Source organism: Quercus lobata, chromosome 7 (genome assembly GCF_001633185.2).
Source record: "Quercus lobata isolate SW786 chromosome 7, ValleyOak3.0 Primary Assembly, whole genome shotgun sequence".
NCBI lineage: Eukaryota > Viridiplantae > Streptophyta > Magnoliopsida > Fagales > Fagaceae > Quercus > Quercus lobata.
This window is the reverse complement of record NC_044910.1, coordinates 31964430-31982865: the sequence shown is the minus strand read 5'-3', so window position 1 is coordinate 31982865 and position 18436 is coordinate 31964430. Positions and strand designations below refer to the sequence as shown.

Sequence of the window (18436 nt, the reverse complement as noted above, 5' to 3'; positions counted from 1 at the left end):
ATCTTATAAGCACGATTCATGATTTCAATTGATTAAGCCACAGTCAAAAATCAATATTCAATTGATTGATCAAAAGGCTGTTGAAACCTTATGTTTGATCAATCGAATGACAATTAAAATCTTGAATAAAGGTCTTTTTTGAACTTGGACCTTTGACAATGCATGACAAACTCAATATATTTTACAGTATCATGGAATTTGTCAATCTAAATCCTAACACACCTTAAGACTCGAATTGTATTGAGTCGGCCTCGTAATGAAGTAATCTGGTCTAGTGAGGTATTCAATAAGCAAACATGTAACGTGATAGAGAATTCTCATTTGTTTTGATGTCTAGATTGAAGGTGTTCAACATGGATTTTACTCTTACTAAAAGATCTTTTATTTAGAAGTTCTAAATAATACAATGATTTACAAAGATCTCAATACGGATCAGTTTATATGGTTTTCAGAGAGAGTTCAATCCAGCTATGCTAAAAGTGGTACAAGCCGCGTAAGGCCTGCAGGCTTGTTCAACTAGTTTGGAACTTCCGCATTATACCAATCCCAATGGTTGCAATGGTATTCTATACACGTACAAACAAAAAGGTCTTACCGTTAAGGTTTCAAATATTTATTACCAATTATCTTCAAACTTTTTTTTTTTTATACAAGATAGAATTTCTACTCTAGTCTAATCTAAGTATATATGTGTGTAAATCTTCCTTCTGAAGACTTGAACCCCGACCCTTGCCCCCCACACTCTACAAGCATTTATACTTGTAGAGTGACCACCGCACCAAAGGTGTGCGGTGGTAATTATCTTCAAACTTTTAAGAACACTAAGTTGTAACTATTTGATGATGTTTATTCTTCATTATTAATGCCATATTAATTTCACATTCCCAACAAAAGGGTACAATTTCCATTTCTTTGAGTAGCAGCATGGTTAAATCAAAACATTAATTAAATTGGATGAAGTACGTTATTATTAATACATACATAAACTCATTTTAGTATGTAGTTATTACAGTAAAACATTAGTCCTTATTTGATGAGAAAACAAACAAATCCATAATTATAATATTATACAACATATATTTTTAGTTTGTTTTATAAATCACAAATTTTCTCCTTAATCTAAGTGTCTTCACATTACCTCCCTATAAATACAAAACCAGCATGGTTCAAATGGTTGCACGAAGAATCCACAACATATAATGCTGTTGGACCCAAATCTTTTGGTTTGATAGGTAAACCAATAAATATAAAATATCATAAAATATCTTAATAATAAAATAATTAAGAAACCATAGCTTCATTTTTTTATTTTTTTTAAGAGAAGATACTGTAGTTACTAGATAAAAGTAATTGTGCATCATACCTTCGAAATGAAGGTAAAATCCAAAGGAGTGGCGCTTTTATGGACCAAGTAATGGCCTGTTGTCCCTTCTCTTGAGCTTTACTAAAATTCTCTTTTTGTTTCGTTCCACAAGTTAATGTTGGTCAGACCCTTACAGTTTCGACTATTAGATTTTACCAGTATTGCAATTTTTTGGTCTTTTTTACAAGCCCTTTCTACGGACAGATTGAATATTGAGATTTACAGGGATTCCTAGATAGCAAACGAAGAGTTCCATTGTACAGGGGCAGGTAAACATCTATTCTCGCTTATCTTCCTCAAGATCTTCTCCAAGCCCAGCACTCAGGCCCTTCCTTTCCAGCTTACCCGCCACATCCCCGCTCACCAATGCACCACTTGTCAATGAGATACCCTCCTCATCAAAGTCATCTCCTGTCTCCTCTAAATATGCATATCTACAAGTCCACCACCAAATTAAGAGTAGTATATTAATGTGATTGTTTTCAAAAATATAAGAAAAGCAAAGATACTAATATGGTGACTACTATTTATATTCTCAAACCATCCACCAAAAGAACTAAAGAAGAGAAAGGAAAAACGAACACTTTGGAAAGTTAGGTCCATAAAATGACACTTGACCTAGAGAACTCCCATCTTTCTTGGTATTGTAGCACAATTGACAGTTGCTTGAAACCAGATTTGTCTTAATTCTCCAAAGTGAAGTTAAAATTCCTAGCATTACCTATTTAATTAGGTGAATTCACACTTCAGATGATATTTACAAAAGGAAGTCATTCCATTACCTTTTATACAACTATAATTTATCCATAGAAATCATGAATCTTAAACAAGGAAATATCAGGAGAATGTTAGTTACTGTTTTGGTCAATTTAATTTTTTCTTTTACTATTCTCTCTTAATCACTGAATCCTGCACACATATGATCCTGTATAAACCATTAGAGGCAAAACAAACCATCACCGCCCAGGAAGCATGTGCAGCAAGTAAAAAAACATAAAAGAAGAATCAAGTGGTATGTCAGAGAAAGTACCTAGTTGGGTTACGTGAAGGAGCCCAGAGGATACATATTACCACCAAGAGAAAGTACGCAAGTAGAATCCAGAACGCTGGAATGATCCAGGCAATTTGCCACAGCTCACTCAAAGGGTCAGTTGCATTGAAGTATAGCTGAGTCAACACAAGTCAAAGGAACCTAGTTATCAGTATTCTTTAAGATCAATATGTAAATGAGAATACGAAACAATCCACCAAATTTCATCTATTGATGTAACTTGTGGAATTGCATATTATTTGGCCAACACAAGAATTACCTCAAAGCCAATCCAAGCAATAGAGAGCAGCACAGATGCTGCAAGAGAATTAGTAAATTTGCGATAGAGTTCCAGTTTAGCCGTGTTTCTCCTTACCTGCATCCACAATAACCAGAGTAGAGCACACAAAAATTTCATATCAAATATTGCACCAAGATAGACAGTATGTTCAGGATTTAAGCTGATAAAATTATATATTGCTTAAGATTACAAAAATGTTATATAACTAACCACTTGCATATTCTTAAAGATACTGGGATATTTGTTAGGGACAAGCCACATCCATAGACACGTAAATACATCCACACACATCATTATACACAGATATTTTCATCATAACATTTTATTGTTGGTGTGCTCCTAAGATCTAAGCAAAAAAAAAAGAAAAAAGGGAGACATAAATAATTCAAATTGTGGCAAGAGGATGGGCCAGTTAGCCAGGTTTGCATTCAGAGAGCTAGCCTCGAATAAACTTTAATGGGATTTATCTAGAATACAACCGTGAAACAATGTCACAACTTTTGTACTACGATATAATAATTTTTTTATACCAAGATATGCTCTACTCAATAAAAACTAGCATTCTTCACAAATTCATATCAATGCAAAGAATTATTTTAATTTTGAGCTAAAAGGTTTACAGCTAGAGTTAACAATATGGATAATATATCCAATCAATTCCTTGTTGATTGAAAGGAATTCCTGAGGCCCAATAAACAAATAAATGTGCCTAAAACAAGCTTAGGAAATAGGCATAAGGAAAGAGCAATAGACTGGACCAACCAACAAAAATGATACACCAAAGCTATGTTGCTATGGAACTTCATATGGGTCTTTTATCAAAATGCAATCGCTTACCAAATCTATGAAACTTTGGCATGCGTCTTTTGTTGAAATGTAATGGCATAAATTTTTTTCTTTTTTTCCCAATAATTTAATGGTGGATAAATCAAATAAGGTATGTCTACCCAACATCAAGAACCATTGCCCATGGATAAAGATTAACCATTACAACAACAACTAAATTTTAGCCATGCGTCATCCATTGGTTCCTCCTAAGATTTATACTGAAGCATTGGTAGCGTGGAAATAGGAACAGATGAAATACAAAGTTACCTGAAGTTTTTCTAGAGTTCTTGATAATGATGAGAAAATCCACAGAATAAAGCAGGAATCCAGGAAAGCAACAGGTAGGACCCAAAATAACTTTGTCTTTCCAGAAAAATCATTAATGTTCCCCAAGTGTTCAACTAGCTCAAGTGCCTCCGTTGCAAAAAAATATACTGCACCAAGAAGAAGTACTCTAGAGGTTAAACCACCGAGAGTTGGCTTCACCACACCATAGCCCATTGATACAACCAAAAGAAGAAGGCGAGACAAAGTCTTCTTTACAGAGCTAAAAGTTACAGCCCACAAAGTAATGCCCATAGGTCGACGTCCAGTTGAATTGAAATTGACATATTCAAAGTACCAGACGGCCATTTCACACATTCCTAGAGCAATTACAGCTGTAATGTGGTAGTGCAATTGTGTAATATCCCTCCAGAATTGAACAAACCTTAGAAACCAGAGTAGACCAAGTACAAGGTAAGCTAAAGACATGAAACCATAGAATGTCATCAAAGGAGCCATCTTCCCAGGTAAATAACCATCTGGGTTCCTCCACACAGTTCTTCCTTTGATTAATGTGCCCTTAAGATTCGGATCACAAAACATAAAATAAAGGTAGTACATTCCAGTACTATTTATTTCAACATCTAGGGTATCTACTTTAGTTTCTCTATTATTTCCTGCAAAGAAGGTTTTAATGCGTTTAGGCCAGTCAGGATTATCCTTATTTTTTTGTATAATAACCTCTCCTAATTTGCAGGATCCAGCATCTGCAAGCCTCGGGTTGCAGCATATCAAATTGGAGTTTAGGAAAGAACCTCCAATCCTTTTCCTGTCTTTTACCTCAAGTATGATAGCTTCCACCAACCCCGTGTTCTGTTGCATCTCAGGCTGCTTACTAGCAGACTCTTCCGTCCTCACAAAAGTAACAGTTTCAAACCTGAAATTTGACAACAACAGTTCCATCCCCAACAAATAAAACTCCCAGCATTGCAAGTTTCAGCACATATGATAAAACATGGATGTCAAAACCGAATTTTTTAAGTCTATTTATATGTATAGCTTAATAAAAATACATTTTATATAGACTTGATATCAAATTATAGTTTGTAATTTATAGGTAACATAAATAGTCCATTTTTGTAGCAAAAACTATATATAATATTTAACAATACAACATTGTTTAATCAAATTTTATAAGTTCATAAGAGAGAATCATTCATTTCACCTAATAATAGATTATTAATCATTAGAATAAATTTGTGAAGTGGTATAAATTCTAGCCATAGTTCAATCAAGTAGCTTGTGATCAAGCATGAAAATCTGGGCTTGTGTTTTAATACTTGGCTCGGATCATTTACTGCTCTAGACAGATCAAATTCTTTAAAAAATCTAAGATCATATAGGATCTATTTGGTTAAGCATTTCGGGAGCGTTTTTAAAACCCAAAACTCTGCTTTGCTTTTGCAACAACAATTCCTCATAGTTTTTTTTACAAACGCTCATTTTAAACTCAAAACACCATTTTCGAACGGCTTATACAAACGCACTTATGCACCCTATAATTTCATAAGCACAATCTGATACACAAAATTACTTTCAGTTCACAAGCTAAGCTGGATTACTAAAGTAAAGCATGAAATTAAGGCTGTACACAGAAAATTAAGTGATAATCTAGTTTGATTATGAAGCAATTAAGTCAAAAATTAAAGAGAGAGAGAGAGAGAGAGAGAGAGAGAGAGTAACCTGATGAAGGACTTGCCCTTAAGGGTAGGGTTATTGTTGTTGCCAGTATCTTGGGAAATGGAGGAGTGGAGGAGCTTAGAAGCGTAAAGGCCTTCACTGCCACCATGGAAGAAGAAAGCATTTGAGTCATTTGACTGTGGAATAAACCCTTCGTTTCTGTATTCGTGGATCGAACCCCTCACTCCATTTACGCACATCAACAACGCTACAATCAAAAACCCTAAATCCATGCCTCTCCCTAATTTCCCTCTCTCTCTCTCTCTCTCTCTCTCTCTCTCTCTCTCTCTCTAGAGAGCGACCTTTGAAGAAGAAGAAGAAGAAGAAGGAGGAACCGGAAAAAATTGCCAAACAGACTATTCTTGGAAAAAAAATTAGACGCGTGGCACATGTTCAAAGTTATTTAGCAAAGTTATTCAGCAGGTTAGACCTATAGTGGCGTTTCTAGCAAACGTCACTAAAAAAAACGTCACTATTGTGTATTTATTCCAGCCCAAAGTCGAGTTTGCCAAACTCGACTTTCAAAAACAGTCTAACTAACTAAATAAGTTTGAACGCGTGCTGTCCAGCTAAAATTTTTCAGAATTTTCACTTTTTGGCAAATTTTGCCAGGAGGAACCAACTGTGTATTTGGGACGACGACTGTGACGTGGCTGTTTGGTATAATAGTAAGACTCTGTTTTCTCAGATATTTAAAACGATGCCGTTTTTGCTTTTAGTGTGTGGGTGTGCCGGCCAGACCTGGGTCCAATGGGCCTGGGCTTGGGGGTGGTGGTGTGATCAATATGATTGGGCTGTCAAAATTTTAAGGTTTTATTAGATAAATTGTTTTTTAAATAAATGTTATCTAATTGCAATTGATAAGGATGAAATTTTCTGTAAATTTGAATGTGATTGTTATCTAGTAAAGTTTTATACTTAATGGATTAGTTGTATAAGGAATGTTGGGAGAGAATTTGATCAGGCTGGATTAGAAGATGTGTGTTCAACTAGTTTGGGACATCTTGCATTATCAATCCCAATTGTTGCTTCTATCAAAAAATAAAATTAATATATATATATTTTTTTAAAAAGGTCATTTGAGGTTACCATAAAATTTTCAAATATTTATTACTAATTAACTTCAAAGTTTCTTCTAAAAAAACAGTTCAAAGTATTAAGAACACTAAGTTGTGACTATTTGATGATTTTATCTTTATGCTTCATCAATAATGCCATAATAACTTGGTCAAAGCCTAAACAGAGAAAGGCAAAGCTTTCCTTGTCGGATTTGAGCACCATTTTCATTTATAATTCATCTATATTGTTTGTTTATTTTTTTCCTTTTCCTTTTAGGTTCAAGATAGATCGGTTTATATAATTTTGAGAGAGAATTCGATTCAGTTCGGTTTATAGATCTGCATGTTTGTTCAACTAGTTTGGGACTTTGGAAAAAATTATTAGGTCTACCAAGAAAATTGCTAAAGTGATCCTCCCAACCAATGAAACAATATCACATATGCAAATGTGTAAATCAATTTCCTAATCAGCACAATAAATAAAAAATAAAATTACCAATGCCACATTTGCATAAATTGCAAAGTTTTATTAGTTGGGACCGATCAACCTAATTATTACTCAAACTTGGTAACTTTTGCAATATATCAATGATCAATCCCAATAGTTGCACTCAAAAAAAAAAAATCCCAATAGTTGCAATCTATACACATACGAACAAAAAGGTCGTACCATAATACTTTCAAACATTTATTAACAATTAACAAAAAAAAATCTGGTTCATCGAATTGTTATTTGAAAATCCCATGTGTGATTGTTGTAAATCAGCGCCTGAAGACCAACTGCATGCCCTTTGGTCATGTCTGGAGCTTGATGTCATTTGGTCTGATGCTTCTGCCTGGAATTTTTGCGTGACCTCCTCTTTTGATTTTTTTAAAGGATTCATTCAGTGGATTTTCCAACGTCAGAAACAACCAGAGCTTTTTGCAGTTATGGTTTGGTCGATTTGGTCCCAACGAAATCAAATTCGGCTTCATCAACCTAGTTGCAACTCTAATCTTTTAGACCAGAATTCTAAAGATTGCCTTGAGGAGTCTCAAGCTCTGAAGCACCGACGCGGCGATGCTGCGTGTTTTTTAAGAATATTTTAATAGTAAAAATATATAGAAAATATAAATAAAAATATTTTTAATAATTTTTTAATCGCCGCACCCGCACTTTACTTTTTCAAAAATTGCCGAGTCCTGCACCCACACCTGCACCCGAATCCAGAAACGCACCTGTGCTTCATAGGTTTCAAGTGGTTCAGCCTAGGCTGAAGCCACCTAATCAGCCCCCCTGTATTCAATGGGATCCCCCACCTATTAAGTTACTGAAAATTAATTTCAACGATGCTATTTTCTCTGAATCCAATTGCTCCGGTGCTGGAGTGGTGATTCGTAACCATCAAGATCTTGTTATTGCCTCTCTCTTGCAAAAAATTTCCCAAGCCTTTGCCCCCTTGGAGGTCGAGGCCTTTGCTGCTACACGGGCTTTGGAGTTTGCTGTTGAGTTAGGAATTACACGTTGTTTTGGAAGGTGATTCCCTAATGTTGATTCAAGCTCTGAAAGATGGTTGTGTTGATCTATTTCCTTGTGGTTTGCTTTTGGATGATGTTCAGTATAGGTCTAAATTTTTTACTCAATTGCATTCTCTCATATTAAAAGAGAAGGTAATAAGGTAGCTCATTGTCTGGCTTAATTCGCTGTTAATGTGCCAAGTTTTTTAGTTTGGATGGAGGATATTCCACCACAATCTTTTTCTGTACTCCAGGCTGATTCAGCTAGTGTTTCTTAATTTTTTAATACTCTATCTTTTTCCTCAAAAAAAAAAAAAAATTCAAACTTCAACAAGCAAATTTCCTCCTTAATCAGCGCATCTTCACATTACCTCCATATAAATATAAGTATCCTATAGATATTATAAAGGGTAAATTACAAGTTTGGTCCCTAACTTTTACATTTTTTTTTTCAATTTAGTCCCTAACGTTTCAAATGTTTCAATTTAGTCTCAACATTTTTTTATATTATGTCAAAATAGTCCCTGTCGTTAAGTAGTGGATGGAAAAACTGACGTGACTATTAATGAGATTAAAATATTATTTTTATGCCACATTAGATGCCATGTGTCCCTAATTTAAAAATAAAATATTTAGAATTAATTTATTTTCACATTTGAAAGTTTTCTCTTCTTTTCCTTTGCTTTCTTGGTAACCAAACAAGTTAAAAACCCAAAATTCAAAACCCAATTTCCATCCTTTTCCCACATTTTCCCAAGGTTTTCATAATTTCTCTAGCCATAAAAAACCTCCAGTAGAGAAACACTAAACAATAAATGAATTTCTCTAATTGTTTTTCTCTCACCTCTTCTTTCTCTCACATGGATTTGGTAATGCCAAACCTAAAGTGTGTAATGGGAATGGGAAGACATGCCTAGTGGAAAGCTACAATGAAGTACGCATATGACATGATTGGTTTGGCTTTCGTGCAATTTAGCTCTAAGAAGAAGTGTAAGAGCATCCACAGCAGTGGAGCTAAATTTTTAGCAATTTAGCTTCACCAAAAGTTACTTTATCTATTTTACCTACATACATGCTGCAGCAGTGGATCTATTTTAGCTTTCAACATAATAAAATAATATAAACATCACAATAAAATATTATAACTACTACAATAAAATAATATATTCTACTACCAAAAAAATATTACACCACCAACCTCAACCACCTCTACCATACCACAGGCACAACCACCACCACCACCACCACCACCACCACCACCGGTAGTCCACAGCAAAAAAAAAAAAAAAACCCACAACGAGCAAAACCCACTGCCACAAACACAAACACAAGCCCACTTGCATCGGAGATCAGCGATCGGCGATCGCGCTAGGCTGGGCTTCGATCAGCAATCGGCGCTGAGGAATGGTCGACGTTGGGTTAGGCTTCGATCGGCGATCGGCGATCGGCGCTGGGCAGCGAGGAGTGGTCGGTTCTGGGATGGACTTCGATCGGCGATCGGCGCTGGGATGGACTTCGATCGGAGATCGGCGTTGGGCAGCGAGAAGTGGTCGGCGTTGGGATGGACGTCGATCGGCGATCGGCGCTAGGCAGTGAGGAGTGGTCGGTGTTGGGCTTCGGAGCAACGGACTGAACAGAGAGGCCAGTTTGATTAAAATGGAGGACTGGAAGAGGAAGAAAGAGGAAGGAAGAAGAGACACCGGAGAGAGAGAAAGAAAAAGAAAAAGGAAAAAATATTTTTTTAATAGAAGTGAAGAGAGAAATTTAATAAAATAATATTTCTTTATTTTAGATGGGATGAACAGTGCACATCTATTTATAGATGTGCACTGTAGCAATGGAGCTAAATTTTTTAGATTTAGCTCCACTGTTGCAGCAAGCTTTTTGTGTTTGTGGAGCTAAATTTTAACATTATAGCATTATAGCTACACTGCTGCAAATGCTCTAAGGAAAGTATCGGTGGCAGTGAGGGTGTGAATTTGGGAGAGGTTGCTTGGAATATGAGGGGTGTTGAGGGTAAATTGGTCATTGTCAAAGTTCATGAAGGAGGAGATTTAGGAGGTTACATTGTTAATGGTGTATGTGATGATGATGTTTAGTTGATTTGCTTGGCATTTGGAGGATCATGATTTGCATCATTAGGCAACTTGAATTACTTGCATATTATGGGGAGATCAATCCTCTTGGTGAGTTTTTGATGAGTGAGTGTGGGTCCTGCTTAATTGGGCTTCCTCTATTTTTTTTTCTTCTAAGTTTATAATGTGTATTTGTGTTTGGTTACCATGAAATCAAAGGAAAAGAAAAGAAAATTTTCCAAATATGAAAATAAACTATTTCTAAATATTTTATTTTATAAATTAAGGAATTGTGGCAGGTTATATGCCATTATATATAAACAAACAAAAGAAAACAATTAGATTAAAGCTAGGGATAAAACATAATGATGAGACATTTGAATTTAAATAAAATGCAATAGTTGGAACCAAATCCAGTGCAAGTTTATCTGAAAGTTGTAGAAGCATTTGAATTGGAATTTTGATTTGCAACATGATTCTGTAGAGGCAGCGTGAACTGTAGATCAAAGGCATTTATCTTAACAAGATCTAGAGCTTACAAGTAAATAAGTAATCAAATTCAAATGGCACTTTATGCATTTCTGTATAAATAGAAAAATTGAATCCATGAATCATGTACCTATGTAAAAATTAGTACACTGATCACACTCCACACAGATTGAGTAATGAATTTTGCTTTTGATTTTGGTGAGTGAGTGAGTGATTCTACTCTAGGTTCTAATTTTAGTTTTCTGAAATTTAGCCGTTGTTAATTATTAAACAAAGAGTTAGAGATGGAATTTGAGAAGTTGCTTAATTAATGCTTTGTTAGTGCTCTTTGATTCATCTTTTCTTTTTCTGCTCACAATTTGTACATGGTTTTTTTCCTTAATGAATTTGTATAGCTATTTAATTGACTAGTTTAGAATTGTTATGGTTTCAATGATGTCCATTGGTTATTTGACTTATTTCTAACTATGATGTTGCTAACTAATTGTCATGTAAGCCAAATCTAAGTTTAATGTTATAATTTTCCTCTACCATTCAAAGATGTTGCATAATAAATATATTCAAGCCTAATTCGTAGACTGTCCAATCATCTAACATAATCTCAACATGTTCTATTGACAAACTTATATCAATGATAATTGAGATGTTATGGATTGGAATCCTATTTTAATTTAAATTTAATTTGATTGATATTTTCCATTCACTAATTTAATGTTTCCTACGAAGGATAAGAATTTCTGAGATTGAAATCCTAATGTACAATTAAAGATGAAGAAACAAAGGATTGTTTAAATCTTCATAAACTAGTTTTTTCGTGCACCACACAGTGATCTGACTAGTATTTTAATATTACCGTTAGCCATGTTAGCTTTTTCTATCCACTACTCAATGGCAAAATGTTAGAAATTAAATTGACACATTTGAAATAATAGGGACCAAATTGAAAAACAATGTGAAGGTTAGGAACCAAACTTATACTTTACCCTATTATAAAACTAATTGGTTCAAATGGCTGTTGGACTCAAATCTTTTGGTAATAAAATAATTAAGAAACTACAGTTACCAGAAAAAAAAATTGTGTTTCAAAGGTTAGATATGAAGGTAAAATTGTATAAAGGGGCATTTTATAGACTAACTAATGGCTTATGTCCCTTCTCTTGAGAAGTGCTAGAATTTGTATGACACCCCATCAAAGCATGGATCATCATTAAAATTATGAATGTTTCTATTGATAGATCGGTGATAAGAAAAATCTCCGACACGATTACTTTCATGGTCTACTCAAATTATTAAGTATGTCACAAATCGCATAGATACGTTGCTATTGAGCCTCATGTGCATCCCATATGGCTTACCTCTTGTTCTTCAATGCCGTGATTATTACTCAGCCTAGTTTCCATACCATATCACTGAAAAGATTTTACATGTGAATAAAAAATCTGATATATGGCTAGATCTCTTTCTAGCACAATAAAATTCTTAAATCCATAAGGGTTTCTTGAATCAACAAAGAAGACATCTTAATTTTATTGAATGTTGTTCTAAATTTGTAATATATATCTGTTTAAAGTGATCTAGAAAATTTATTTTACAAGTAATAATATTCTTAAACGGATACTAATTGATACCGGTTCTAATTTGATTAGGAAAGCTTAAAAATATATCTTATCACCTAAAATAATGAAAAATACAAATAATATCAAAAATCAACAAACAATAAAAATAACCCCATACTTTGTTCTACAACAGTTCCTTATTGTTTAGATATATGATATTTCCAAACAAAAAATATTAAAAGGGAATAGAGAGTATAAGACAGTAATTATGCTTTTAAAAAAAAATGAAAGATTGGGCTTGCAATTGTTCCATCAATTCTATAATGTATCTACCTTTTTGTTTCTCTGAGAATGGTTTTGGAATAGGAATCTATATTTGGATTAAGCTATACAAAATTATTAATTTCTTCCAATATCTTAACAGAGTAATAGTGGTTTTTGTTAAATACTTCTTTGTAAAGCCATCAATTTGATATTTGTGTATTTTTAACAATTTTAACACCAATTGAATTGATTTCTTGTACTAATACCATGATGATCATGTCAAAATCATGAAACATGTTAAATGTCTTTCATGCAAAATATGGCAACATTGCTATGAGGATTTTTCATATGGATAGGGTATTTTAAATATAAAATAAATTTTTTCAAATAAAAAAAAAAACTTTTAAATTCTAAATTGCGTCATTTTTGTCAAATACCTCGATTCAACTTTAAATAAATTCATTTCAAACTTTGCTCAAATACATATTCCACAATAATAGGGCCTAGTTTAGAATCACCTCAGCACATTTTGGAGTCTAAGATGACAATTTTTAGCGTGACTTCTCTTATTTTAAATATTAATTGAATTATATTTATGTTTTAATATTTTTCATTTAAAAATCTATTTTTCTTGCTTTTTGCTGCAAGATAGCTACTAATCATGTGTTTCTGTTCAACTTCCGCTAAACTTTTCTTTCCAATTGGTAATATCCTTCATTTGCTCAATTTTTTTGTGATATATTTTATCTAAATAGGATTTTTAACATTTTTAATGTTGGATAACTTGTTTCTTCATATGAAAAAGTAAGATGTATTGTTAGTTATTATTTTATAATTAAGCTATACATGCATTAGAAAAATAATATAGCATTTTTACATAACTTAATATGTTAATTGAACTGTAAGGACATGATTTGTAACGACCCAACACGATACTGGGTTCGCACGTAAAAAGGCCCAAACAATATCATTTATAGAGCGTGGGTTTGAAAGGCTAGGCCTTGGTCACAAGACGGTGGTTTTCCGTGGTGTTCATACATAATTAAATCGTGATCGCCCTAGGAGTCTTTCTTCTGGAGGCGGGCTAGGAGGCTCTGATTTTTGGCCATTTTTCCCAGCCTCTTTCTTGGTGCATTAACCTTCACATTATATAGCCCTTCTTGGTTGATCTTAGCCCTCCACTTGTTGGTCAGGCAGGTGCCTACTTCTGTACCCGTCCCATCAGCTGTTCCTCCTTACTTTCTGTTAGTTGCAATGATCGAAGTCTCCCTGTCCAGACATCTTTTCTCATTAACATGGTCAGGACGCTGGCGGGTACATTTAATGTGGAGGGGACGTATTTACCCTGAACCATTTTTGCACCGTACCCCCACGTGGGTCCCATTCTACTCGCATCTCCTTCAAGGGGCTTTTTGGGGGCGTCCTTCATCGAGACATTGCTCTTCCCCTTGAAGTCCTGGAGTGCCGAGGACAAGGCCGTCCTCGGCTATTCCCCTCGACACTTCGGCATTTCCTCATTCGTCCTCGGCACATACCCTCCTCGGCACGGGCCCCGAGCCCTAATAGAGCGTGGGTCGGACCATAAGTTCCCTGACTCAACAATAGTCACTCAAAATCCTGCTATCCGACTCCTTGGACGGATAGGAGGGTTTTGATGACATCAGATATCTGTCAATGCCTATCAATCCTTGTCACCTATCGGTTCCCGAGACTTTTCGTCTGCCCGAGACACGTTCCTAGAGCTCTTGGAAGGTGAAACGTGGCCTTATAAAATACGGGTGGCTCTGTGTTTCCCACGTTCAACGGCATGATGAAGATCAAACGGTGGTGATTCCTTGGTCTTTATGGGCGGGAAAATTTGTGCAGTTACCCTAGAAAGTATAAAAAAAATTTTGGAACGGATCTGTCTTTTCAGTTTTGCACTTAAGAGTTCTAGCGCGTATACCCTAGGTTCATCTGAACTTTTGTCCAAACTCAAATCTATTTCCAGCATAAAAAACCTGTCTGAAACGTCTTTCCTCTTTTATGTAAGTTCCCTGCCTCCATTAACTCGTGCTTTTTCTTTTCTGGGTTTATTTTTCTCTGGTTCCCTTTCTTCTCCCGTTGTTGGTTGAGTTTGTTTAGTAAATCATAGAGATGGCTAAATCGATACTGAGGAAATTAGTCGATACTGAAGAGGCGATGAATAAGTTTATCGCCGATTACAGGATTCCTCCCAACGTAAGTCTGAGGCATTGTAAGATGGGGGAGTGGCACTATAAGAGGGAAATGGGCGAGGAAGTAATTCCCGTCCTTACCTTTGTAGAAGGGGGTATGAGAATCCCTATGGGGCCGGTAACGACGGGCTACCTCAGGCACTTCCGATTAGCCCCCACCTAGTGCACCGTCAACATGTTTAGGATTCTGGGTTGCGTGGATGCTTTAAACGAAAAGATGGGGTTAAGATTGACCCACCATGACGTAAATTGGTGTTATAATCTCCAAAATTTGAAGGGGAAATCCTACTACATGAAGACGAGAGACGAAAGAGTTCGACTAATTCAATACCTCTCTGATTCCAACAAGGGGTTAAACAAGGATTTCCTCATCATCTCTGGTGAATGGCATGATGGCAATTCGTGCCCCATAGTAGAAGTAGAATCAGGTGAGGTATAGGGAATGGAAGGGCGCTGACCCTTTGCGCCATTTTAATCTGATGTGGTTCGGTAACTAACCATGCATATGTGTTTTTCTTTTGTAGATCCACACGCTTATCAACGGCATTTTCACTTAGTTAACTGCGTGGACTTGGAGATTGTTCTACAAGCGGCAGTTTTCGTAAATGACGGAGATGGTCAAGTCCGAGCTGCTCACAAAATATTAGGGTACGCTCCCGTTCAGAAGTCATTCGCCGACGCTAGGCACGTGATCAGCGCCAGTCGTCCTCGGCTTCCAAAAATTACCGTGGTCGAGACAGGATTTTTAATCTCCGAAGTACCATCTGTTCCAGAGAGCATCTCACTGGTGGACCTCTCCTCATCTCATCAAGTAGCGGAGGACGAAGGCGAGTTAGATCAGGCCGAGGAAGGGTTTGGGGTGTTTGACCTAGCCAACCAATCCGAGGATCCTTCCGGTGATATAGGTGACCCAACCTTGTCCGAGGCGGAATTGCCATCAGTAGGCACATCTTCTCAAGCCAAGATAGGACTCAAGAGAAAGCCTCCGACCAGCTTATTCGAACTCCTCGAGGGTTAACCAGGAAAGGATGTGCAGAGAATGTCACAACCCAATGCTCCTTCCCCACCACCCCCACCCCAGACTGTCCAGACTAGGTCATCCTCCACAAAGTCACAGCCACAATCTCCCCGCCCCAAACTTCCTGCTCCTTCCCCACCAGCTCTGCCTCCTCGGTCAGAAGGCACTGATTCAAAGAGAAAGATGAGCCCCAAGGGCAAGGAAACCATGGATGGGGGAAAATCCCAACTTTCTAAGGAGAGGGAGGAAGCCCCGCGTGCGAAACAATTGAAGATTGGGCACCAAAGCAAGGGTATAGAGACTGAATCCCAATCTTCCCAAGGCAAGGGAAAGGGGATCGAGACCCAATCCTTGCCAAATGCCTGGCTTCCTGCCTCAATGCTTCACGGGGGGCCACTGTTGGAAACTGCGTCCATGAGGGACCTTGGAGATGGCAAGGGTGGCTAGGTGGCAGACGCACTAGGGAAAACCATGCTACTTCCCACCGACGTGGATGGGCTAAAGAAAATAAGGATGCAGGAGGTCTTCCTCAATACGAAGAGGTACTTGGGCATGGTAAGGCTCTTGAAACCTAACACTTTATTAACTCTCACTCCCGGTTTGTCATTCACGATGTATTTATCTCCCTTGACAGGCTCTCTAGGCCACCTATAGGATGGAGGAAGAGGTGAACAATCAGAGTAAAGCGGCCGAGAATGAACTCTCCAAGCGCTTAGTGGCCATGCGGACTCTCAAAGCTTTTGAGGACGACCTCGCCAAGGCCAAGACTGCCCTAACAGACGCTATCCGAGATAGGGATAGCGCCTTGGCGGGTTTAGCTAGCTCCCAAAAACAGGCCGAGGATCAAACAAAACGTCTGCTGGAAGCCGAGGATCAGTTGCGAATAGCCAAGGAGTTGATCAATGATTTAAATAAAAGACTGATCACGGCAGAGCATGACAAAGGTGTGGCAGAGTATGCCCGCGACGAAGCCATGAGGGCCAAGCGGGAGGCCGAGTTTGCCAGAAACGAGGCTGAGGCTGCCAAGGAAACGGCCGAGGATGATGGTTATAACGCGGGGGTAGCTGAAACCCAAACCATCCTTAAAACCCAGATTCTCGAAGTATGCAGGTTTTATTGCTCCCAGGTTTGGGAAAAGGCCTTGAAGCGAGCTGGGGTGAATGCTTCATCCGATTTGTGGAAAGCGGAGAACATATTCTACCCTACTGCCATCCGTGAGGACACCTCCACCAGCTTCAAGGCCGTGAGCGACCAACATGAGGGAGGGGTCACTCAGTCGGATACTGTATAGGTCGGCGCCTCTCCTGGCGAGCCGCTTAAAGGGGGGAGCTTCAGGATGTGATAGAAGCATCTCAGCGTACGGATCCCGAGGTACCCGAAGAGGCTGCCGAGCCTGTGGCCGGCACTCAGATGCCTAATGCTGAAGAGCCAGCCATACTTGCCCAGCCCCTACAGGCAATTTCCCTTGCTGTGGTCCCTCAGAGCACCGACGTCGATCCTGCTCAGCCTTCCCCGGAAGGGACTGTCCTCCAGGGCACCGAAGTTGATCCCGTTCCTCCTTCCCAGGACGTGGCCAATGCAAAATTAAAGAAGTAGAAACCCCGGCCAGGCTTCGTATTTGTTTTTAGTTTAACGATTAACTTGTTTCTTTTTCATTTTGAAAACTTTGTAATCCGCTAGTAGTTTAAACCTGTTGAACACGTATATGAAATTCTTTTCTTCCTTTTTCCTTGTGGTTATTTGTTAGTTGCCCTTGTCGATACTTACTATTGTTTATGAATTTTGAACTAATTATCTTAACACGTATGAATAGTTGTGCATGCGATATATTTAGAATCATGCTTCAGAACGTTAGTTTACCTGCACTTGTAGAGCCTTGAACTCATGTCTGACCCTCATTCAATGGAGATATAGGCATCATCCGAGATGTCACATGTAGTGTTAGGTCCTGCTTAGTATCCAGGTTTCTCTAAAGTAGTTGGCTTCCCCATAGGTTTGAGGCCGAGGACCATGCAATACCTTGGTTATGTCCAAAACTTGATTTATAAGTAGTTGGTTTCCCCATAAGTTTGAGTCCGAGGACCATGCAATACCTTGATTCTGTCCAAAACTTGATTTTTAAGTAGTTGGTTTCCCCATAGGTTTGAATCTGAGGACCATGCAATACCTTGGTTCTGTCCAAAACTTGATTTATAAGTAGTTGGTTTCCCCATAGGTTTGAGTCCAAGGACCATGCAATACCTTGGTTCTGTCTAAAACTTGATTTATAAGTAGTTGGTTTCCCCATAGGTTTGAGTCTGGACCATGCAATACCTTAGTTCTGTCCAAAACTTGATTTATAAGTAGTTGGTTTCTCCATAGGTTTGAGTCCGAGGACCATGCAATACCTTGGTTCTGTTCAAAACTTGATTTTTAAGTAGTTGGTTTCCCCATAAGTTTGAGTCCGAGGACCATGCAATACCTTGGTTCTCTCCAAAACTTGATTTCTAAGTAGTTGGGGGAATTAACCCCTCGGCTAAGGCGTGGGACCTTGGTTTAAGGGGATTAGCTCATTGGCCAAGCCCCTAGAACCATCCGTGCTGCTGACACTACGAAGCGCAGCCCCTAGTAAAGAAACATAGCCCTTAGTAAAGAAACATAGCCCCTAGTGGAATTTTACGCTAGAACACTATGACCGGCTGCTAGAAATGACAAGGGGACTGTCTCAACCTACCGCCTGTGCCAAAATACAAGCCTT

General features: G+C 37.6%; 2 protein-coding genes across 2 annotated transcripts; one reads left to right on the top strand and one right to left on the bottom strand.

The window, feature by feature from the left end:
- Nucleotides 1–1440: 1440 nt before the first annotated feature.
- On the bottom strand, nt 1441–5820 carry LOC115953768 (transmembrane protein 87B). The gene is made up of 5 exons (XM_031071563.1): nt 5530–5820; nt 3790–4723; nt 2674–2769; nt 2394–2530; nt 1441–1797 (listed from the first exon to the last, which is right to left on the bottom strand). Exons 1-5 carry the CDS (start codon nt 5757–5759, stop codon nt 1641–1643), a joined length of 1554 nt encoding a protein of 517 aa, XP_030927423.1. The 5' UTR covers nt 5760–5820; the 3' UTR covers nt 1441–1640.
- Nucleotides 5821–16354: 10534 nt separating this feature from the next.
- LOC115951916 lies at nt 16355–17295 on the top strand. Its single transcript, XM_031069038.1, has 2 exons — nt 16355–16801; nt 17056–17295. Exons 1-2 carry the CDS (start codon nt 16355–16357, stop codon nt 17293–17295), a joined length of 687 nt encoding a protein of 228 aa, XP_030924898.1.
- Nucleotides 17296–18436: the final 1141 nt, after the last annotated feature.